Source organism: Coregonus clupeaformis, chromosome 10 (assembly GCF_020615455.1).
Source record: "Coregonus clupeaformis isolate EN_2021a chromosome 10, ASM2061545v1, whole genome shotgun sequence".
Classification (NCBI taxonomy): domain Eukaryota; kingdom Metazoa; phylum Chordata; class Actinopteri; order Salmoniformes; family Salmonidae; genus Coregonus; species Coregonus clupeaformis.
The window spans coordinates 48,955,329-48,979,624 of record NC_059201.1 but is presented as its reverse complement, the minus strand read 5'-3'; the positions used below and the strand labels follow the sequence as shown (position 1 = coordinate 48,979,624).

Below are 24,296 nucleotides of genomic sequence, written 5' to 3'. Positions count from 1 at the left end.
GGCTCCCGTTGACCTCCCTCCCACTGAAGGAGACGCTGATGGTGCCTCCCATTGCTGAAGAAGCCCGGAAGACCCCTCTCGTGGATGCTGGAGGTCAGATGACCCCTCTCGTGTGCTAGATGCGCTCGAGCAACCCAACTGACTGGGGATGATACGCAGAGGTTCGAGATTTGCAAACGTCTTTGAAAAGATTGGATTCAAAATGTCTTCTCTAATCGGAGTGAATACTGTGGGGGGGGGGGGGCGCCAAAGCGACAAATCCACTCCTCTGCTAAAACCTTAGCGATGGAGTAGGCTTCTTCGTTGGGAAGAGGAAACTCCTCTGTCCATTTCGAGAAATAATCTCAGACTACTAGGATGTACTTATTCCCATGGCTGGTTAGAGGGAGGGGACCCAAGATATCCACAGTTATACGTTCATACGGCCGAGAGGTGACAGATGTGTTTAGGGGGGCACAGGGAGGCCGCCCTTGGGCTTTACGAGACATGCAGTCCACACACATGAGATCCCAAATCTAGAAGCAGTTTAGCTAACGTGTTCTGTTTTTTAAGAAAACGGCTAAGATTACGCAAACACTGTAGCTAGCTAGCAAGGCCTCCTCAGCAGCAATGTTATTTAATTTGAATTTAACTGTCATTGAAGTTGGTGGTCATTACTGGTTTCAGATGGCGAGTGAAACTGTCTGCCATGTTTTGTGTTTTGGTAAGGGCTCGGAGTGACGTCATGCACCAAAGAAGCCTCAAAACCAATCACGACAGATAAGGAACTTTCATGACCGGATATGCGATAACCCTACATCTCCCAAAAACGGATGTCAGGGGATTTAAAATCAATCTAAGAAATAGAGAAAAAGTGATTTGTTAATTGTTTCCTAATTTTTTTAATTGAATGAATACATCTCTTGATGCTCCTGAACACATCATCAGTGATGTAACCTGGAGTCATAGGGTGTTTCGGGTCAACATCACACACCCTCGCCCAGGCGACCCAGCCAATGTTGATCAGACCCTGACTTGTCTCCAGGTGGCATTACGCTGCTCCCCATGGATCTCCTCTCTTGATCCAGAGCCATCTTGAGGCTTTTTCAGCTGCCTCGATGGTGTTGCTGATGGCTCTCCTCCTCTTCGCTCCATTGATGCCAAGTGTGCTGTAGGCTCTGTAGAGGGATTGCCCATCAAAACCCTTGCAGCCTACCTCGATAGGCATGCACCTAGCCTTCCAACCCTGCTTCTGACAGTCGATGACCAGTCCCTCGTACTTCGCCCTCTTCCTCTCATATGCCTCCTGAAGACGAACTGTCCAAGGGACTGTCAGTTCCAGAATAATGATGGTCTTTGTGGACTGAGACCAGGGTTATGTCTGGTCTAAGGGTTGTCTTGACAATGTGCTGCAGGAACTTGAGCTGCTTCTCCAGGTCTGCTGTCAGCTGCCAGTCCCGAGCAGTAGCTAGGATCCCTGCTGGTGGTCTGGATTTTGAGCCTGGCTGCTCTCCAGCTCGAACGAAAGTGATCTTCTGACAGGTGTCCCAAGCTCGCTTGCTCTTGCAGATTCCTGTGTCGATTGCTTCTGCAATGGTCTTGAGAACCTGGTCATGGCGCCAGCGATAACGGCCCCCCTCCCAGAGCTTTAGGTCAGCAGCTCCAGTGTCCCTCTCTTGTAGCATAGCGGGCATGCAGGAGATTCCACAATGTCAAACTTAACATGGCTCATAACGGTAATGTCTTTGATGACCATAAAACGTTTGAAGTTGAATGGCCATTATGAAGTGGATTTACAAAGGATTTAAATGGATACGTAAAATCTGATTTCAGATTGATCAATAAATCAACCATCTCAGCCATCTCTTAACCAATCCTTAAATTTAGCGATGTTCCATGGGCCTACATACTGAATTTGGTTTTACTTGGACCTATGGTTCATGAGAATAAGTTTTTTCAAAGATTTTCCAAAATGTCCAAGATAGAGGAAAATCTATCCTAACGGACCTTATGGGTCCTTGAGAAAAATGTGTGCAGCATGAGGAAAGACACCTACATACAAATGTTCCTGTCTCTAGGTCAAACGGGGCAGCAGATATGAAGGTTTAAGTTAGACTGCTTATATCAGCGCCACCTATAGGCCAATCGGTGCAATTATTTTTGACCAAGTTACTCCAGTTTCTGTAAGCAAAATTAGAATAAAGTTATCTATGCTTGAGTTATTTGTCCTTGTCAAGGGGAAATAAAATCTAAGAATAACAATAGGTTTCACAGCTTCGCTCTGGACCCCTAATAAAGGATGAGAAAGCACTGTGACTGCAATGATGAGATCCTGAGAGCATTACAGACACCTAAGTGGATGACAGAGCAAAGAAATCAATATCCCTGTCTACTGTACATGCACTGTAGAAAGTAACAAGAGTTTCTATGTCAAGGTAGTTATATGAATGAAAAGAACTAGAAAAAATGGCACCTTTAAAAAAAAGAGTACTATACAATTGAAAAAAAAAATGTAAAAATTATGGTATAGAGCCGCGATTGTACCGTTTTTAGAGGTAAATATTTGTAGCTTTATTTTGAAGAATCTAATTCTGTCTTTTGGGATATGGAAGGGATCTTGTAAAATAACATAGACGAGAGGATGGTTGAAGTCAATTTATTCTGCCTGCTTTACATTTGACAGCAGAGAACATTTTAAAGACTAAAAAGTTGCATGTGAAGGACAAAAAATACATTTAAGTTCCGTGAAAGGAATAAAGTTCAGAGCTCTGGCTGCAAACTGAAAATATGAACATTTGCCTGTTTTAAAAATGTTATTGTAACCTTGACTAAAATCCCTAATGCTTACCCCCGATCCCAAACCGCTTCCTTTTGAGAACGCTGCTAATATCTAAATAAACACACATTTTCTATCATTGTCTTTCAGCTCCATTTCTTTACTAAACTTCAACAGTTGCTTTTATGTTGGTGTTATTTTACAGTAATCCTAATGGAATTAGCTAAACTAATGAATAAAAAGCTAATGTATTTAGCCATTACGGTTTATCATAATGATCTTACACGAAAACACGAGAACTAGTAAAACATAAAATAAGTATAAATACCATCATAGAGCCATGTGATAATAGAGAGCAGTGATAGCCATTCTCTACATACAACATTCTGTAAGAGACTCAAAGGGTGTGGTGCAGACATAGGACATTTTGCGATCAGTAGCTACAGTGCTGTGAAAAAGTATTTGCCACCTTTCTAATTTTCTCTACTTTTGCATATTTTTGATACTTAATGTTATCAGACTCTCATGTCGCTGTGGAGGAATTTTGGCCCACTCTTCCATGCAGAACTGCTTTAAATCAGTGACATTTGTGGGTTTTCAAGCATGAACTGCTCGTTTCAAGTCCTGCCACAACATCTCAATTGGGATTAGGTCTGGACTTTGACTAGGTCATTCCAAAACTTCACATTTGTTGCTTTTTAGCCATTTTCATGTAGACTTGATTGTGTGTTTTGGATCATTGTCTTGCTGCATGACCCAGCTGCGCTTTAGCTTCAGCTCACAGACAGATGGCCTGATATTCTCCTGTAGAATTATCTGATACAGAGTGACATGAGAGACTGATTGTGATGAGTGATTTGAAGGAGTCAGGCGCGGGAGGGTAAATCACAGAATAACAGGATTTATTCCGGAATACAGAGTTACACAGTAATGCGTCAAAACAGTCCAGTGCGCAAAATAGGTGCACTGGAACTAACAAGGCACACAGGGAAAATAACCTGGCGAATACAAAATACAAGGAGCTCTACCGAGCTTCACGATCCTCACAATAAATAATCACACACAAAGACAAGGGGGCAGAGGGAAAACTTATACAGGTACTGATGAGGGGATATGAACCAGGTGTGTGTAATAAACAAGACAAAACAAATGTAATGATGAGATGAGGAGAGGAGACAGCTTCGGAGGAAGTCGAGACACTGATCAACAACTACAGGAAGCGTTTGGTTGCAGGCATTGCAGTTTAAGGTGGCACAACCAGTTAGAGTGTAAGGGGGCAATTCCTTTTTCACACAGGGGAATTGAGTGTTGCATAACTTTGTTAATTAAATAAAATAAGTATCTTACTCAGGTTCCCTTTATCTGATATTAGGTTTTGGTTGAAGATCTGATAACATTCAGTATCAAAAATAGAGAAAATCAGAAAGGGGGCAAATACTTTTTCACGGCACTGTAGAGAAAGTCACAGTTGTGGTTTCAAAACTACATCAGTAGGTTGTCCTGCTGGGCTGAGGTTGCTGGTGTGTCGGGGATTGAGCTGTATACGTGGTACATATCAGACTAGATAAAAGAAACAGACAATTTCACTTTAGACCTTTGAAAATACACATTTGTACATACTGTATTATTGATTTAGGATGATTTAGACAGGAAGTGCAAAAAATGCTAATGTTTGTATCATTGATTTGCATTGGATATGTACTACAAATTCTAAAAAGTTAGCATTTGGAAACAGTGGCCAGGTAAATAAAACCAAAGCATGGATTGTTGTCATACCTTGTCTAAAGGCTGCTTACAGGGTAAGGAATCCAATGTGTAAATGTGTAATATGGCTGAACTATCCCTCTAACAGGAGTTCCTGCAATGCATTTGATGTGATATAAATACACTTTTTATTTTAAAGAAAACTATGCTTTTGTCATCTCTTAAGAAAGCAGCTTGGGCAGCAACATCTGGGGCCTGCTTGGATAATGAGAATAAAACCAGTTTGGTCCCAGGTGGACAGCCCAATTGAAAACCACATTTACAGCCTACTTATTTCCCTAGCGGGCAAATTGAGGACTTACCCGCATGGGTCCCAGATGTTTACCCAAATGGGTTACATCTGGGTAACCCATTTGGGTAAACACCTGGGACCTATGCAGGTAAGTCCTCAATTCGCCCCCTAGGGCAATTTATGGAGCCCAACATGAACACACATGAAGCCCACATGGCAACCACATGTGGGGCCAATGTGGTTATTGAGGACAAAACTTTGTGGGACCCTTGTGGTTATCCTTCATAGGGGCCCAAGTGTTAACCCTTCTTTGGCCCACATGGGTTATCACACATTTGCCCACTGGGGTCCCTCAATAAGCCCAACATGAACCCACATAAAGACCAACATGGCAACCACATGTGGGGCCAACGTGGATACTGAGGACAAAACTTGGTGGGTCACTGTTGGGTTTCTCTAATGGGGCCCGTGATGTACCAAGGGCCTACATATTGTAAAGCAGGCAGAATTATTTGTACCTACCGTGTGTTTCCTGAGAATTCATTTTTCAAAGGTTTTTAAAGATTTCCAAAATGGAGGAAAATCTATCCTGTCCTTGAGGCAAATTTGTTCAGCATGAGGAAAGACACCTACATACAAAGTTTCAAGTCTCTAGGTCGGGGGGGGTATTAAACAAATGTTGCCCCGGGGGCTGCATTCGGTCATAAACGAGGTCCGGAGGACCGCACTGACAATCATTTATATTTCCTTGCCATCAAAAATGTCCCTAAATAGTCCTCTATCCATCATTTTTTAAACTTTTTATGCTCCCTGACTGTCTAGATTTAATTTGGGTGATTATAAGCAAGCTAGACAGTCAATAAACTGTATGAATGTAGGTCTATTATTATTTCTAAAGTTTCGATTTGGTTTTAGTGATTTTAAAGTACAGTGCAATCGGAAAGTATTCAGACCCCTTCACTTTTTCCACATTTTGTTACTTTACAGCCTTATTCTAAATTGGATTAAATCATTGTTCCCTCTCACCAATCTACCTACGCACAATACCCCATAATGACAAAGCAAAAACTGGTTTTTAGAAATGTTTGCAAATGTATTACAAATAAAAATGGAAATATTACATTTACATAAATATTCAGACCCTTTACTCAGTACTTTGTTGAAGAACCTCTGATAGCGATTACTGCCTCAAGTCTTCTTGGGTATGACGGTACAAGCTTGGCACACCTGTATTTGGGGAGTTTCTCCCATTCTTCTCTGCAGATCCTCTCAAGATCTGTCAGGTTGGATGGGGAGCGTCGCTACACAGCTATTTTCAGGTCTCTCCAGAGATGTTAGATCGGGTTCAAGTACGGGCTCAGGCTGCGCCAATCAAGGACATTCAGAGACTTGTCCCGAAGCCACTCCTGCGTTGTCTTAGCTGTGTGCTTAGGGTTATTGTCCTGTTGGATGGTGAACCTTCACCCCAGTCTGAGGTCCTGAGCGCTCTGGACCAGGTTTTCATCAAGGATCTCTCTGTACATTGCTCTGTTCATCTTTGCCTCGATCCTGACTAGTTTGCCAGTCCCTGCCGCTGAAAAACATCCCCAAAGCATGATGCTGCCATAACCATGCTTCACCGTAGGGATGGTGCCAGTTTCCTCCAGACGTGACGCTTGACATTCAGGCTAAAAAGTTCAATCTTGGTTTCATCAGACCAGATAATCTTGTTTCTTATGGTCTAAGAGTCTTTAGGTGCCTTTTGGCAAACTCCAAGCGGGCTGTCATGTGCCTTTTACTGAAGAGTGGCTTCCGTCTGGCCACTCTACCATAAAGGCCTGATTGGTGGAGTGCTGCAGCGATGGTTGTCATTCTGGAAGGTTCTCACATCTCCACAGAGGAACTCTGGAGCTCTGTCAGAGTGACCATCGGGTTCTTGGCCACCTCCCTGACCAAGGCCCTTCTCCCCTGATTGCTCAGTTTGGCCGGGCGGCCAGCTCTAGGAAGAGTCTTGGTGGTTCCAAACTTTTTCCATTTAAGAATGACGGAGGCCACTGTGTTCTTGGGGACCTTCAATGCTGCAGACATTTTTTGGTACCCTTGTCCAGATCTGTGCCTCGACACAATCTGAGCTTTACGGACAATTCCTTCGACCTCATGGCTTGGTTTTTGTTCTGACATGCACTGTCAGTTGTGGGACAGGTGTGTGCCTTTCCAAATCATGTCCAATCAATTGAATTTACCACAGGAGGACTCCAATCAAGTTGTAGAAACATCTTAAGGAAGATCAATGGAAACAGGATGCACCTGAGCTCAATATCGAGTCTCATAGGAAAGGGCCTGAATACTTATGTAAATTAGGTATTTCTGTTTTGTACCAAAAACAGATGACCATCCATATCAGGGGTGAATAACACCATTTTCACAGATCCTCAGACTGTCACAAACTACTAAGAGTATGGTGTCTGTGACTGAGAGAATGGTTTGAATAGAGAGGTATATGAGAAGCTTCCTCACAGGAAAACCACAATGTCCATTAACTATGAAGTAGTGTCTCACATCATGAGGTTGGGGGAAGGTCAATCAGTCAATGTTCAACATGGTGTCTGTAGTTATCTTTGGCTCCTAAAAAATTAAAATAACCAAAAAACATTAGCTTCACTGTCAGAGTAAATTAATATATTTTATTTGAGGCCTTTTTGACTGTGACAACTCTGATAAAAAGACTCTGTAACTCAACAACACTGTACATTTCTATTGACATCTTACAATAATTGAAGCATTAATACATTTCTCATATTGGTATTTTTAGAGGGTGAATTTAGTTTTGGTATTCATATCTAAAATAGTCTGGTAAAGATGTTGAATGTAAGCATAGTGTCAGTTGAATGTATCTGAGGTATCTGAGGTTTGGTTCAACTTCAACAGTTGCTTTTATGTGTAAGGTGGATGTTGGTGTTGTTTTACAGTTTGCCTAATTGACACCTAATGGAATTAGCTAAACAGATGAATACAAAGCTAATATACTTATTAAGCCACCTCAGTTTATCATAATAAAAAAATGAGAAATACAAAAAACACAGAGACAGGCCTAACAGATAGGTAAGTGTGTAACATACATTTTTACTATCTGACCATTATACTCAAGACATGCTGTATATACAGCATCCTGTGAGAGACAAGCATTTAACTTGTTGGGCGGAACAGACATAGGATATTATATGAGAGGTGTATTTTGGGATCTGTAGCTAGAGAAAGTGACAGTTGTGGTTTCACTATAATCATGCTGGGCTGAGGTTGCTGGTCTGTCTGGGATTGTGCTGTACACGTGTAACAGACAGTTTGACAATTAGGCCTTTGACTCTACAGAATTTAGCATATAAATTATATGGTAAGAACAATTTAAAGAAGTGCAGAACACAACCACACGGGTGATTGTGAATTAGACAAACTATGGCTATCATTATTATTTGTGCTGTCCTTTTGAGATGCCTGTGTATCCACTCCAACAGTGGGCATTAACGTGAATGGTACAGAAGTTATCAGACTGTAGTTTCCTGTATCCCCTGCATCAACCTGGAGGAGAGACAGAGAGAGATATTAGTTATCCTGTCTGTCTGTCACTTTGAATGTTCAAGGGTCATTCTTGAATTGCGGTGGCATTTGGGCATAACATTTTGTGAAAAATTACTTACTTCTTTAAAGATTTGTTATCTATTTAAATGTATTTGGGTACATCTTCCCATTCTAAATCAACTAATATGGCAGCTTAATGACTTTAAATCATGTTTACCCTTATGGTAACATTGTGCCACCAGTAGAGTAGTAACACCAATGACAATTTTTTGGTAATTTTAGGTAATTACCCTTTTAAAATAATAGACTATATCAATATGATTAATCATTTCGGTTACAATTAAATAGAGTTACATCAATGGCACTTTGTATTAGGCACACCAAATGATCAATGGAATCCTCAAATGTATGGCATACTAGAAGGGTGGGATTCTTTTAGAATGTGCTTTAATATAGACCCCTCTCCCACAGGGAAGTAAAAACATAGGAGGGCACCAAGGTCCGGACATCTGTAACTTCCTTTAATTTGCAAAAAATTATAATAATAAACATATATTTTTTCTACACAATAAAGAACATAAATTATGGGTCAACATCTAAATACTGTCCTCGGTTGCAACACTCACTACCGAGTTCCAAACTGCCTCTGGATGCAACTTCAGCACAATAACTGTTCGTAGGGAGATTCGTGAAATGGGTTTCTATGGCCGAGCAGCCTCACACAAGCTTAAGATCACCATGTGCAATGCCAAGCGTCGGCTGGAGTGGTGTAAAGCTCGCCGCCATTGGACTGATGATTCACGCTTCACCATCTGGCAGTCCGATGGACAAATCTGGGTTTGGCGGATGCCATGAGAACGCTACCTGCCCCAATGCATAGTGCCAACTGTAAAGTTTGGTAGAGAAGGAATAATGGTCTGGGGCTGTTTTTCATGATACGGTCTAGGCCCCCTAGTTCCAGTGAAGGGAAACCTTAACACTACAGCATACAATGACATTCTAGATGATTCTGTGCTTCCAACTTTGTGGCAACAGTTTGGGGAAGGCCCTTTCCTGTTTCAGTATGAAAATAACCTTGTGCACAAAGCCAGGTCCATACAGAAATTGTTTGTCAAGATCGATGTGGAAGTTGGCCTGCAGAGAGCTCTGACCTCAACCTCATCGAACATCTTTGGGATTAATTGGAACGCCGACTGCGAGCCAGGCCTAATCGCCCAACATCAGTGCCCGACCTCACTAATGCTCTTGTGGCTGAATGGAAGCAAGTCCCTGCAGCAGTGTTCCAACATCTAGTGGAAAGCCTTCCCAGAAGAGTGGAGGCTGTTATAGCAGCAAATGTTCAATGAGCTGGTCACATACTTTTGGTCATGTAGTGTATTAGAAATGTTCACATTTTGTAATGTAAAACCGATTTTAATGTAAACCCTTTTTAACAGGCTCTCTCGGAGAACCTACACTCCTGTTGGATGATTCACTGTCATGCTGAAGGGGGGAGGAGAACCGGAAGTCAAACCTAGTGAGAAGAAACTGTCCAATAAGCATCTTAATTATTTATCACAGCAACAGTATTTTGCTAAGATATCTTCCGCTTTAGAATATCTTAACTACTTACCATAAATCGCACAGTACTTGCAACAGATGTAACTGGACTCTGGTTGGTATGTATCAGTTTCCCCCAAACTGTCTCTCAATATGTGTGTGTGTGTGTGTGTGATCTGATTCATTCTGTTGAAATGAATCAAAGCTTTCATGAATATGTCTGTTAGATGATACCAAGAAGTTTTGCAAATATATGATGATTTTTTCGGTGAATTTTTTCTTTTTCTCAAGGAACTAATAATGTAACAAGGGTTACAAGGGGCTCGATTTAAAGATCTCGGCTACAGCGTGATAGAAAGTGAAAGGCAATGTTCCTTCCCACTGTTACAGATTTCCCTGCCTGTGAGTTTTATAACTTAATGCAGCTCACTCCACCCATCCCCCAACAATTCCAGAGAGACTAGGCGATCATAAACTGTCTCCCCAAACTCCCAGTGACCTCTGCTACCAGGCCACCAATAGGTTGCTAGGGGGAAGAACACCTGACAGTCCTTCTGCCTGCTCAGGTCAGAGCCTCCTCAGTCTCTCTCCAAGTGGACAAGAGTGATGGAGTGCGTGGACAGAAGTGAGTGATGTTGTTATTGAAACTTGTGCATTTACTGTTGGTTGTTACTATTGCTAGTTTTTAATAGCAGTTGATGCTGTGATTTATACAGTCCTTTGCTTATGTCACTATCTCCTTATACAGTCAATATTATTATTGCTCATGTGCTATTACTCATTAATTCTCATGCTATGTTTAATAGTATATTCATTTATATTATTCTCTGTAAAGAACCACAACCATCTCATATGTCCTCTGGAAATAAAGTTATTTAGTGTGTTTAGCTCTCTGTGAGGTTGCCTTATTCCTCTGACTGTGAAAGGTGGTTTTTTCATGCTCAACAGTATCAAGAATGATCCACCACCCAAAGGACATCCAGCCAACTTGACACAACTGTGGGAAGCATTGGAGTCAACATGGGCCAGCATCCCTGTGGAAGGCTTTCAACACCTTGTGGAGTACATGCCCTGACGAATTGAGGCTGCTATGAGGGCAAAAGGGGTGCAACTCAATATTAGGAATGTTTTGTACACTCAGTGTATGATGACACTCTTATTCATAACAAAAAAACAGGTAGATAAATATAATAACAAGACGCAATCATGTGCCTTTAGTGAGAAGAGTTCAAATCTAGACCTATTTATTTTATCTTTGGATTCTAAAATAATTAGAAATAGGCATCTATTTCATATTATTTATTTCATTTCCATGATCATTGCAGAATAAATTCCTCACCTTTTCTGACTGTGATGGTTTCATGCTAGTGAAATAGCTTATAGGCCTACAACATGCGCATTTTAACGGTAGAACAGACAGTTCACCCTTTCCATTGGCGTTTGTAGGCTATGTCTTAATACTGTAATGTCACATTTCTCGAGTATACAATATTAATTTATAAACATAATACATAATAAATATATCATAACCATTGCATAATAAATTCCTCACCTTTTCTGGCCATGAAAAGTTCATATTCACTAAGTAGCCATACAACAAATTACCATGCATATCTCATTTAATTGGGCCTATTAGATCTATTGCAGGATATTACATTTGTTTTTGCTCTATGCATCCGAAAGGGAGCGCGGTTTATAACACAGGCCTACAGTAGAATTTGACAGGTGAACAGGCAGTTTTTTGCATTGAAGTGTGTAGGCTACCACTGCAAGTAGGCCTACTGTAGTTTTCATAATTTTATTTGTGAATTCGCAAGCAGTGCAGTATATTTAGGTAAAAAGTAAATGCAAAACATTATTGAATGCAAACGATCTGTTTACAGGTCCAAAAATATTTGCAATTGTTTTTGTGTTTCAGAAACGGTCAGATACAGATACAGCAAATGTATTTGATCTTTTTTTCAACCAACTTTTCACCTAAATCCAATGAAATTGGTGAAAGACCAGGTGTTCTTAATGTTTTGTATACAATATTCACATGAAATATAATCAAATTGATCAAATAAGACACTCAATACCAATGTTACAGCTGTATATAGTATATACAGTGGGGGAAAAAGAGATTCTTCAAAGTAGCCACCTGGAATGCATTTCAATTAACAGTGTGCATTCTTAAAGGTTAATTTGTGGAATTTCTAGCCTTCTTAATACGTTTGAGCCAATCAGTTGTGTTGTGACAAGGTAGGGGTGGTATACAGAAGATAGCCCTATTTGGGAAAAGACCAAGTCCATATTATGGCAAGAACAGCTCAAATCAGAAAAGAGAAACGACAGTCCATCATTAGTTTAAGACATGAAGGTCAGTCAATACGGAACATTTCAAGAACTTTTTAAGTTTCTTCAAGTGCAGTCGCAAAAACCATCAAGCGCTATGATGAAACTGGCTCTCATGAGGACCGCCACAGGAAAGCAAAACCTAGAGTTACCTCTGCTGCAGAGGATAAGTTCATAAGAGTTAACTGCACCTCAGATTGCAGCCCAAATAAATTATTCAAAGAGTTCAAGTAACAGACACATCTCAACATCAACTGTTCAGAGGAGACTATGTGAATCAGGCCTTCATTGGTTGAATTGCTGCAAAGAAACCACTTCTAAAGGACACCAATAAGAAGAATTGGACTGGTGTAAATCTGTTCTTTGGTCTAATGAGTCCAAATTTGAGATTTTTGGTTCCAACCGACGTGTCTTTGTAAGACACAGAGTAGGTGAACGGATGATCTCTGCATGTTTGGTTCCCACCGTGAAGCATGGAGGAGGTGTGATGGTGTGGGGGTGCTTTGCTGGTGACACTGTTGGTGATTTCTTTAGAATTCAAGGCACACTTAACCAGCATGGCTACCACAGCATTCTGCAGCGATACGCCATCTCATCTGGTTTGAGCTTAGCGGGACTATCACTTGTTTTTCAACAGGACAATGACCCAAAACACACCTCCAGGCTCTGTAAGGGCTATTTGACCAAGGAGAATGATGGAGTGCTGCATCAGATGACCTGGCCTCCACAATCACCCGACCTCAACCCAATTGAGATGGTTTGTGATGAGTTGGACCGCAAGAGTGAAGGAAAAGCAGCCAACAAGTGCTCAGCATATGTGGGAACTCCTTCAAGACTGTTGGAAAAGCACTCCAGTTGACTACCTCATGAAGCTGGTTGAGAGAATGCCAAGAGTGTGCAATGCTGTCATCAAGGCAAAAGGTGGCTACTTTGACGAATCTCAAATATAAAATATATTTTGATTTGTTCAACACTTTTTTGGTTACTACATGATTCCATATGTGTTTTTTCATTGTTTTGATGTTTTCCCTATTATTCTAATGTAGAAAATAGTAAAAATAAAGAAAAACCCTTGAATGAGTAGGTGTGTCCAAACTTTTGACTGGTACTGTACATTGCATGAAATAATCCCAAAAATCTAAAAGTGCATAACTTCATCTCTTATTGCTTCAGTCAGTATTTAAAATGTATGTTACAGTGGGGGAAAAAAGTATTTAGTCAGCCACCAATTGTGCAAGTTCTCCCACTTAAAAAGATGAGAGAGGCCTGTAATTTTCATCATAGGTACACGTCAACTATGACAGACAAATTGAGAATTTTTTTTCCAGAAAATCACATGTAGGATTTTTTATGAATTTATTTGCAAATTATGGTGGAAAATAAGTATTTGGTCACCTACAAACAAGCAAGATTTCTGGCTCTCACAGACCTGTAACTTCTTCTTTAAGAGGCTCCTCTGTCCTCCACTCGTTACCTATATTAATGGCACCTGTTTGAACTTGTTATCAGTATAAAAGACACCTGTCCACAACCTCAAACAGTCACACTCCAAACTCCTGGAGGTCCTGGAGTGGCCTAGCCAGTCTACTGATCTCAACCCCATAGAAAATCTTTGGAGGGAGTTGAAAGTACGTGTTGCCCAGTGACAGCCCCAAAACATCACTGCTCTAGAGGAGATCTGCATGGAGGAATGGGCCAAAATACCAGCAACAGTGTGTGAAAACCTTGTGAAGACTTACAGAAAATGTTTGACCTGTGTCATTGCCAACAAAGGGTATATAACAAAGTATTGAGAAACTTTTGTTATTGACCAAATACTTATTTTCCACCATAATTTGCAAATAAATTCATTAAAAATCCTACAATGTGATTTTCTGGAAAAAAAATTCTCAATTTGTCTGTCATAGTTGACGTGTACCTATGGTGAAAATTACAGGCCTCTCTCATCTTTTTAAGTGGGAGAACTTGCACAATTGGTGGCTGACTAAATACTTTTTTTCCCCACTGTATACTAGTGTAAGAGCTGGATCGGAGGAATAACTCACAGCAAATGAGAATGACGAAAAACAGATGACGAGCCAGATCAGGGGTGAATAACGCCATTTTCCTGAGAAACAGACTGTCACAAACTACATAATAAGTACGGTATCTGTGACTGAGAGAATGGTTTTAATAGAGAGGAAGATGAGGAGCCTGCTCACAGGAAAACCACAAAGAAAGTTCATCAACTGGTGTGATGGGAGCTCTGCGTGGTCTGCGTGGTCCTCTGTAGCTCAGCTGGTAGAGCACGGCGCTTGTAACGCCAAGGTAGTGGGTTCGATCCCCGGGACCACCCATACACAAAAAATGTATGCGCTCATGACTGTAAGTCGCTTTGGATAAAAGTGTCTGCTAAATGGCATATTAATTAATTATTAAATGGTAGGTTGGGCAGGGGTCAATGTCTCTTGCTCCTTACATGAGCCCAAATGACAATATTTTATTCAGGCTTTCTTTTTAACCTTTTTGATTATGACAACTACACTTCACAATAAAAAGCAGGTTTCATGTACAACTACAGTATATATTGCCAACAATAAAAAAACAGGACATATTTTTAGCATTATCTTGAATAATCAAAATCAAATAATGTAAAATACTAACAAAGACGAGGGAAGGGTATAAGTCAATTTATTATGTTACTTTTTTGTTTTACAGAAGAGAGTATTTCCAACAGAGCAAAAAAGAATAGGATTTTGTATTTACTGTACCTCAAGGGTCTTATAGAAGAGGGATTTATATAGGAGGTGAGGGGGGAGCCACCCATTTTTTCAACAAACAAAGCCATCCCCCATAGCCTGATCCACCATCCTGACCGCTGAGCTCAAGTGTGCATCAAAACAGAATGTAAGCTCACAAGATCAGGAAGGTCAAACGAGGCTAATCCCCGCATGTTAACTATAAAAATATGTAATGAAAGTTATGGTCTCACACCGTTTGCATCTTAACCACTCCGCAGTCATTGGACTAAAACGCTAGAAAGTGTCTACAACACTGCACATTGAAGGAGCGACTGAAGTGCTAAGTAAATAGAAATTAAACTGGGAACTTGGAAAATAACAGGTAAACACAGGGAAATTGGGAGATTTGTATAGCATTTAGGAAATCTGTATTTTAAGTTTTGATGATCTGATGTTGCCAACAATGTAAACACTTTTAAAACTAAAATATTATATTTTGTAGCATGAAGCAAAGTGTGTGGGCAATATCAATATAAATGCTTTTGCTATAAGATAAGGCTTTTGGGGTTTGCAAACTTTTGCCGCAAAAATTGTTAAATTAACATTTGACTTTTACCTCAGTTTTTTTTTAAACATTTTAGTGGCCCCCCCTCATGGCGGCGGAGAGAAACATTTTGAGCTTTAAAGTTAATGTCCTGCAATTCTACACATTTTGCCATGAGGCGGAGAGAACTTTGCAGTTATAAAGTTAATTTCCTGCAATTCTACACATTGTGTCATGGGGTTGAAATAATACAATTCATTTTTAAAAGCTAATTTCCTGCAGTTCTACACATTTTGCCATGGGATGGAGAGACATTTTAAAGATAATTTCCTGCAATTCTACACATTTTGCCATGACTTATGCCATGTTCATTTGATTTCTGAGTGAGAGTGACTAACAAAATCATTGGGGGCCCCCTGGATGTCAGGGCCCCTGGGCAGTAATTTAGCCATTGCTACAAGGCTTAGATAGCTGGCTAGACTAACTTGCCTAGCAATCTATCAAATGTAGCTGACATGGGCTAATTGAGTGACTGTCAGTGACATAACAAGAGGGAAACTGCTTATGAAGAACCACATTTTGAAACTGCACGTTGTGTATTCTACTTTCCTAAGTAACAGTAACTTGAGACCCCAACTGACGTTTTTTTGGTGTGTGTGTGTGGGGGGGGGGGCCTCTAGCGGCCACTTATGTCTCTTATGACTAGAAACGGCACAGCAGTAGATGTATTAGATACTTATTCACAGTACCATGTTGTATGACAAATAAAGGACATCCTACATAGAAGAGTATTTCTGTGAGACATAGTTATAGAAAGCCAGTGGTGTAGTTTCAGTGTGCCTGCAGAAGACTGTACAACCCATCCGGCTGGGCTGAAGTTGCTGGTCTGTCGGGGATTGAGCTGTATACGTGGTACACATCAGACTAGAGAAAATAAACAGACAGTTTAACTTCAGTCCTTTGAATCTACAATATTGTACATGTAAATGTGTATACTAAGATGTAACATCAATCTGAAACTGAGAGTCGTTCACAATCACCAAACACAGTGGATGATTCTGAACTTACATTGTCGTTTTCAGATGACTGTCCATTTTCTTCAAAAGGGCCTGTACATCACAGAGGGAACCTAAGTTAGAGTTTGTGTGTATGTATGTGTGTGTGTGTTTGTGTGTGTGTTTTTGTGTGTGTGTGTGTGTGTGCGTCAGTGTGGGTGTGGTTCTGCGTGTCACTTTGCTGTGCTCAATGTCACTTCCCACTTCTCCTCCTGACTCAAACCATCCTGTAGACTTACAGCTCTATTCTCATGCTTTCAAGATGCTCTAACACATTATCTTTTGTATAACTTAAATACATACATGCTTACTGATGTGACTACATCAGACCAAAATCCAGGCCTAAACAACAAATAGACTAACCTGATGGTATAGATGTGGATGGTACAGAAGTGATCAGGCTGTAGATCCTTACATTCTCTGAATCCACCTGGAGGAAAGAGAGAGAGATCGATCCATATTATCCCTCAGTCTGTCTGTCTGTCCGTCCGAAAACAAGTATGTATCTCTATCCAAGGTTAATATTTTTGCTGTACTTACATCTTCATTTGCAGATACCTGCACAGGACCTGCATGTCAACAAAGCCACAAGTAAGAGGTTGTGTGTGTGTGGGGTTGGGGTGGGGTCAGAAGAAGTGAAAATAACAGGGCTTGATGTCACTTCACACTTCTCCTCCTGACTCAAACCACCCTGGTGACTTTCATCTCTGTTCTCACACTCTTAAGATGCTCTGACTAATACATTTTAAGTTAGTATGGTTGGCATTGAGTGACCAAGTGTTATTGTGCTGGGGGTCCCAAATTCACGTCCCAGGTCAGGAAGACAGGGACAGAAGACATTCTGTTACAAACTCACCTGAGGGCAAAAACGTGGACGGTACAAAGGTGATGAGAGAATTGATCCCAGCATCCCTTGAATCCAACATGCCTGCACTGCTCACAGCTCCCATCACCAAATCATCTAGAACAGATACTAAATGAAACGTAATTACAACATGTGTTTGTACATGTATGTGTGTAGTTGTGTTAGTAGTGTGTGCAGTGTTTGATGTATTTTTTTTTATACATACATCGGCTGTGATCATCCTGAATGGCTGTAGGTCTATACAAAATACAAGTATAAGAAGGTTGTGGTAAGAACATCTCATCATGGACAATACAGAACTAAAGGTTGAGATAGAATCTGCATCATAAAATATCCACAAAGGGAATTCTTACCTCTGGGAATAGTTTTTCTCTGAAAAACAAATTAGGCTAAATTAATTATATTGATTATAGCCTATCCTATACAATATGACCAAAATGAGTTGATAGATTAACCCATGTCAAAGGCACTTACATTCAAATGAGAAAGGAAAATGCTTGCAAATTATTTGTTATGCAGAATCAGAAGTACTCACTGTTCCTCCTACAGAGACAGACAGCTGTCATTCCCATCAGGAACATGCCAACTCCAGAAGCCATACCCACTGCTGCCTGCCATAATTGCACCGCTGTTTGGTGACATGATGACATCAGGAGAGGTCATTATCAAATCAAATCACATACACGTGTTTAGCAGATGTTATAGCGGGTGTAGCGAAATGCTTGTGCTTCTAGCTCCGACACTGCAGTAATATGTAACAATTACGCAACATATACCCAATACACACACAAAAGTAAGGAATGGGATTTAATAATATCAAATCAAATCAAATCAAATTGTATTGGCCACATGCGCCGAATACAACAGGTGTAGATATTACATTGAAATGCTTACTTACAGCCCTTAACCAATAATGCATTTATTTTTTTTTATAAAAAAAGTAAAATAAAACAACAACAAAAAAGTGTTGAGAAAAAAAGAGCAGAAGTAAAATAAAATAACAGTAGGGAGGCTATATATACAGGGGGGTACCGGTGCAGAGTCAATGTGTGGGGGCACCAGCTAATTGAGGTAGTTAAGGTAATATGTACATGTGGGTAGAGTTAAAGTGTACTCCCGAGTGGCGCAGTGGTCTAAGGCAAAAATGTATGCACTCACTAACTGTAAGTCGCTCTGGATAAGAGCGTCTGCTAGTCGCTCTGGATAAGAGCGTCTGGTAAATGTATGCATAAATAATAATACATTTTTCCTGTAGTCCACAATCATCTCCTTTGTCTTGGTCACGTTGAGGGAGAGGTTGTTATCCTGGCACCACACGGCCAGGTCTCTGACCTCCTCCCTATAGGCTGTCTCATCGTTGTCGGTGATCAGGCCACTGTTGTGTCATCGGCAAACTTAACGATGGTGTTGGAATCGTGCCTGGCCATGCAGTCATGGGTGAACAGGGAGTACAGGAGGGGACTGAGGGGCCCCCGTGATGAGGATCAGTGTGGCAGATGTGTTGTTACCTACCCTTACCACCTGGGGGCGGCCCATCAGGAAGTCCAGGATCCAGTTGCAGAGGGAGGTGTTTAGTCCCAGGATCCTTAGCTTAGTGATTAGCTTTGAGGGCACTATGGTGTTGAATGCTGAGCTGTAGTCAATGAATAGCATTCTCACGTAGGTGTTCCTCTTGTCCAGGTGGGAAAGGGCAGTGTGGAGTGCAATAGAGATTGCATCATCTGTGGATCTGTTGGGGCAGTATGCAAAATGGAGTGGGTCTAGGGTTTCTGGGATAATGGTGTTGATGTGAGCCATGACCAGCCTTTCAAAGCACTTCATGGCTACAGACGTCAGTGCTACGGGTCGGTAGTCATTTAGGCAGGTTATCTTAGTGTCCTTGGGCACGAGGACTATGGTGGTCTGCTTGAAACATGTCGGTATTACAGACTCAGTCAGGGACATGTTGAAAATGTCAGTGAAGACACTTGCCAGTTGTTCAGCACATGCTCAGAGTACATATACATACAGTGAGGGAAAAAAGTATTTGATCCCCTGCTGATTTTGTACGTTTGCCCACTGACAAAGACATGATCAGTCTATAATTTTAATGGTAGGTTTATTTGAACAGTGAGAGACAGAACAACAACAAAAAAATCCAGAAAAACGCATGTCAAAAATGTTATAAATTGATTTGCATTTTAATGAGGGAAATAAGTATTTGACCCCTCTGCAAAACATGACTTAGTACTTGGTGGCAAAACCCTTGTTGGCAATCACAGAGGTCAGACGTTTCTTGTAGTTGGCCACCAGGTTTGCACACATCTCAGGAGGGATTTTGTTCCACTCCTCTTTGCAGATCTTCTCCAAGTCATTAAGGTTTCGAGGCTGACGTTTGGCAACTCGAACCTTCAGCTCCCTCTACAGATTTTCTATGGGATTAAAGTCTGGAGACTGGCTAAGCTGCTTCTTCTTGAGCCACTCCTTTGTTGGCTTGGCCGTGTGTTTTGGGTCATTGTCATGCTGGAATTCCCATCCACGACCCATTTTCAATGCCCTGGCTGAGGGAAGGATGTTCTCACCCAAGATTTGACGGTACATGGCCCCATCCATTGTCCCTTTGATGCGGTGAAGTTGTCCTGTCCCCTTAACAGAAAAACACCCCCAAAGCATAATGTTTCCACCTCCATTTTTGACGGTGGAGAGGGTGTTCTTCGGGTCATAGGCAGCATTCCTCCTCCTCCAAACACGGCGAGTTGAGTTGATGCCAAAGAGCTCCATTTTGGTCTCATCTGACCACAACACTTTCACCCAGTTCTCCTCTGAATCATTCAGATGTTCATCGGCAAACTTCAGACGGCCCTGTATATGTGCTTTCTTGAGCAGGGGGACCTTGCGGGCGCTGCAGGATTTCAGTCCTTCACGGCGTAGTGTGTTACCAATTGTTTTCTTGGTGACTATGGTCCCAGCTGCCTTGAGCTCATTGACAAGATCCTCCTGTGTAGTTCTGGGCTGATTCCTCACCATTCTCATGATCATTGCAACTCCACGAGGTGAGATCTTGCATGGAGCCCCAGGCCGAGGGAGATTGACAGGTCTTTTGTGTTTCTTCCATTTGCGAATAATCGCACCAACTGTTGTCACCTTCTCACCAAGCTGCTTGGCGATGGTCTTGTAGCCCATTCCAGCCTTGTGTAGGTCTACAATCTTGTCCCTGACATCCTTGGAGAGCTCTTTGGTCTTGGCCATGGTGGAGAGTTTGGAATCTGATTGATTGATTGCTTCTGTGGACAGGTGTCTTTTATACAGGTAACAAACTGAGATTAGGAGCACTCCCTTTAAGAGTGTGTTCCTAATCTCAGCTCGATACCTGTATAAAAGACACCTGGGAGCCAGAAACCTTTCTCATTGAGAGGGGGTCAAATACTTATTTCCCTCATTAAAATGCAAATCAATTTATAACATTTTTGACATGCGTTCTTCTGGATGTTTTTGTTGTTATTCAGTCTCTCACTGTTCAAATAAACCTACCATTAAAATGATAGACTGATCATTTCTTTGTCAGTGGGCAAACGTACAAAATCAGCAGGGGATCAAATGCTTTTTTCCCTCACTGTACATGGACAAGCAATGACAGAGCGGCATGGACTAAGATACAGAAGAATATTATAGAATAGAATGCAGTATATACATATGAGATGAGTAGTGCAAGATATGTAAACATTATTAAAGTGACTAGTGTTCCATTTCTTAAAGTGGCCATTGATTTCAATAGGCAGCAGCAGCCTCTAATGTGCTAGTGATGGCTATTTAACAGTCTGATGGCCTTGAGATAGAAGCTGTTTTTTATTCTCTCGGTCCCAGCTTTGATGCACCTGTACTGACCTCGCCTTCTGGATGATAGCGGGGTGAACATGCAGTGGCTCGGGTGGTTGATGTCCTTGATGATCTTTTTGGCCTTCCTGTGACATCGGGTGCTGTATGTGTCTTGGAGGGAGGCTAGTTTTCCCCCAGTAATGCGTTCGGCAGACCGCACCACCCTCTGGAGAGCCCTGCGGTTGTGGGTGGTGCAGTTGCCGTACCAGGCGGTGATACAGCCCGACAGGATGCTCTCAATTGTGCATCTGTAAAGGTTTGCGAGGCTTTTAGGTGATAAGCCAAATTTCTTCAGCCTCCTGAGGTTGAAGATGCTCTGTTGCGCCTTCTTCACCACACTGTCTGCGTGGGTGGACCATTTCAGTTTGTCGGTGATGTGTACGCCAAGGAATTTGAAGCAACACCTTCTCCACTGTCAATGTGGATAGGGGGGTGCACCCTCTGCTGTTTCCTGAAGTCCACAATCATCTCCTTTGTTTTGTTGATGTTGAGTGAGAGGTTATTTTCCTGGCACCACACTCCCAGAGCCCTCACCTCCTCCCTGTAGGCGGTCTCGTCATTGTTGGTAATCAAGCCTACTACTGTTGTGTCGTCTACAAACTTGATGATTGAGTTGGAGGCGTGCTTGGCCACGCAGTCATGGGTGAACAGGGAGTACAGGAGAGGGCTGAGCATGCACCCTTGAGGGGCCCCAGTGTTGAGGATCAGCGAAGTGGAGATGTTGTTTCCTACCTTCACCACCTGGGTGCGGCCCGTCAGGATGTCCAGGACCCAGTTGCACAGGGCGGGGTTCAGACCCAGGGCCTCGAGCTTAATGATGAGCTTGGAGGGTACTATGGTGTTGAATGCTGAGCTATAGTCAATGAACAGCATTCATCTTGAAGCATGCAAGCACCCTCTGCTGTTTCCTGAAGTCCACGATCATCTCCTTTGTTTGGTTGATGTTGAGTGAGAGGTTATTTTCCTGGCACCACACTCCCAGAGCCATTACCTCCTCCCTGTAGGCGGTCTCGTCATTGTTGGTAATCAAGCCTACTACTGTGGTGTCGTCTGCAAACTTGATGATTGAGTTGGAGGCATGCTTGGCCACGCAGTCATGGGTGAACAGGGAGTTCAGGAGGGCGCTGACTTTGCTGATAACTACTTTGTTGAGGGAAAATGTACTTGCTACGATTGTGATATGTTGTTGTCTCACCTAGCTATCTTAAGATGAATGCACTAATGTAAGTCGCTCTGGATAAGAGCGTCTGCTAAATGACTTGTCGTGGAAATTACCACCTGAAGTCAATATTAAATGAATCATTCTTTATTATCAGCAAGCTGGAGAGGTGCCAACAAACTTAATGCACCAGAGTACACGTCGGTCGGGAGCTCCGCCGGGGCAGTTAGTTCTCTTATATACTGCTTACACAGACAAGTTATATTTGCATGATTTAGCTTATTACTTATTCATCATTAATATTTGGTTCATGCATGTGACCAACCAATACCTCACGAGGCTTCTTCTCTTGAAGCTGAGACCTTGAAACTGAGACACCCCGTTCTGTTCTCCAAACAATGTTTTGGGCGTACTGACAAATTGGTTATACTGGTAGTGAGGATTCCTCCCAGGCACGATCAATCAGTCACTTGCATGAACCCAGTTGAATTGGCTTTCCAGAGAGACATCAAGGCCTGTGACATACTCTGTTTCACGGAAACATGGCTCTCTTGGGATATTCTGTCGAAATCGGTCCAGCCCGATGGGTTCTCAGTTCATCGCCCAGACAGGAATAAAGGGCGGAGGTGTGTGTTTCATGATTAACGACTCATGGTGTAATTGTAGTAACATAGAGGAACTCGAGTCCTTCTGTTCACCCGACCTAGAATTTCTCACAATCGAATGCCGACCGTATTATCTCCCAAGAGAATTCTCTTCGGTTATAGTCATGGCCGTGTATATCCCCCCTCAAGCCAATACCACGATGGCCCTCAAATAACTTCACTGGACCTTATGCAAACAGGAAACCACATATCCTGAGGCTGAATTTATTGTGGGATTTAAAAAAAGCAAATTTGAGGACTAGGCTGCCGAAGTTCTATCAACATATCGACTGTTGTACTCGCGCTGCTAAAATCCTCGACCATTGCTATTCAAACTTCCGGGATGGTTATAAGGCCCTCCCCCGCCCTCCTTTCGGCAAATCTGACCACGACTCCATTTTGCTTCTCCCTTCCTATAGGCAGAAACTCACACAGGAAGTACCCGTGCTAAGGACTATTCAACACTGGTCTGACCAATCGGAATCCACGCTTCAAGATTGTTTTGATCACGCGGACTGGGATATGTTAACCACCGCATTTGGGATAGGCACTGTCCTGTCTGAGGGTGGCAGGTAGCTTAGTGGTTAAGAGCGTTGTGCCAGTAACCGAAAAGTCACTTGTTCTAATCCCCGAGCCGACTAGGTGAAAAATCTGTCGATGTGCCCTTGAGCAAGGCACTTAACCCTAATTGCTCTTGTAAGTCGCTCTGGATAAGAGCGTCTGCTAAATGACAACAAAAAATTAATTTAACCATGGCAAGGTGACTGGGAATATGGCAGAATAAAAAACAGTGTAGCTACTCACTCCGCAAGGCAATTAAACTGGCAAAACATCAGTATAGAGACGAAGTGGAGTCGCAATTCAACGGCTCAGACACGAGACGTATGTAGCAGGGTCTACAGACAATCACGGACTACAAAAAGAAAACCAGCCACGTTGCAGACACCGACGTCTCGCTTCCAGACAAGCTAAACACCTTCTTCACCCGCTTTGAGGATAACACAGTGCCACTGACGAGGCCCACTACCAAGGAATATGGCCGATGTGCATGTTAACCCCCGCAAGGCTGCCGGACCAGACGGCATCCCTAGCCACGTCCTCAGAGCATGCACAGACCAGCTGCTGGTGTGTTCATGGACATATTCAATCTCTCCCTTTCCCAGTCTGCTGTTCCCACATGCTTCAAGATGGCCACCATTGTTCCTGTACCCAAGAAAGCAAAGGTAACTGAACTAAATGACTATCCCCTGTAGCACTCACCTCTGTCATCATGAA

General features: G+C 42.1%; 1 protein-coding gene across 3 annotated transcripts in view; it reads right to left on the bottom strand.

The window, feature by feature from the left end:
• The window catches only part of LOC121574647, a 67,444-nt gene that overhangs the window by 30,286 nt on the left and 12,862 nt on the right, over positions 1–24,296 (bottom strand). For 2 of the 3 annotated variants that reach the window (XM_045223056.1, XM_045223057.1), the window contains exons 15-22: positions 17,899–17,991; positions 17,717–17,735; positions 17,569–17,600; positions 17,355–17,471; positions 17,039–17,067; positions 16,862–16,928; positions 16,512–16,552; positions 15,826–16,367 (exon numbers count right to left, since the gene is read on the bottom strand). In XM_045223056.1, the coding sequence (XP_045078991.1) occupies positions 16,275–16,367; positions 16,512–16,552; positions 16,862–16,928; positions 17,039–17,067; positions 17,355–17,471; positions 17,569–17,600; positions 17,717–17,735; positions 17,899–17,991 (491 nt within the window). In that variant the 3' untranslated portion in view covers positions 15,826–16,274. Of the gene's footprint in view, positions 1–15,825; positions 16,368–16,511; positions 16,553–16,861; positions 16,929–17,038; positions 17,068–17,354; positions 17,472–17,568; positions 17,601–17,716; positions 17,736–17,898; positions 17,992–24,296 lie in introns of those variants that run through there. The other variant, XM_045223058.1, reaches the window with a different exon arrangement.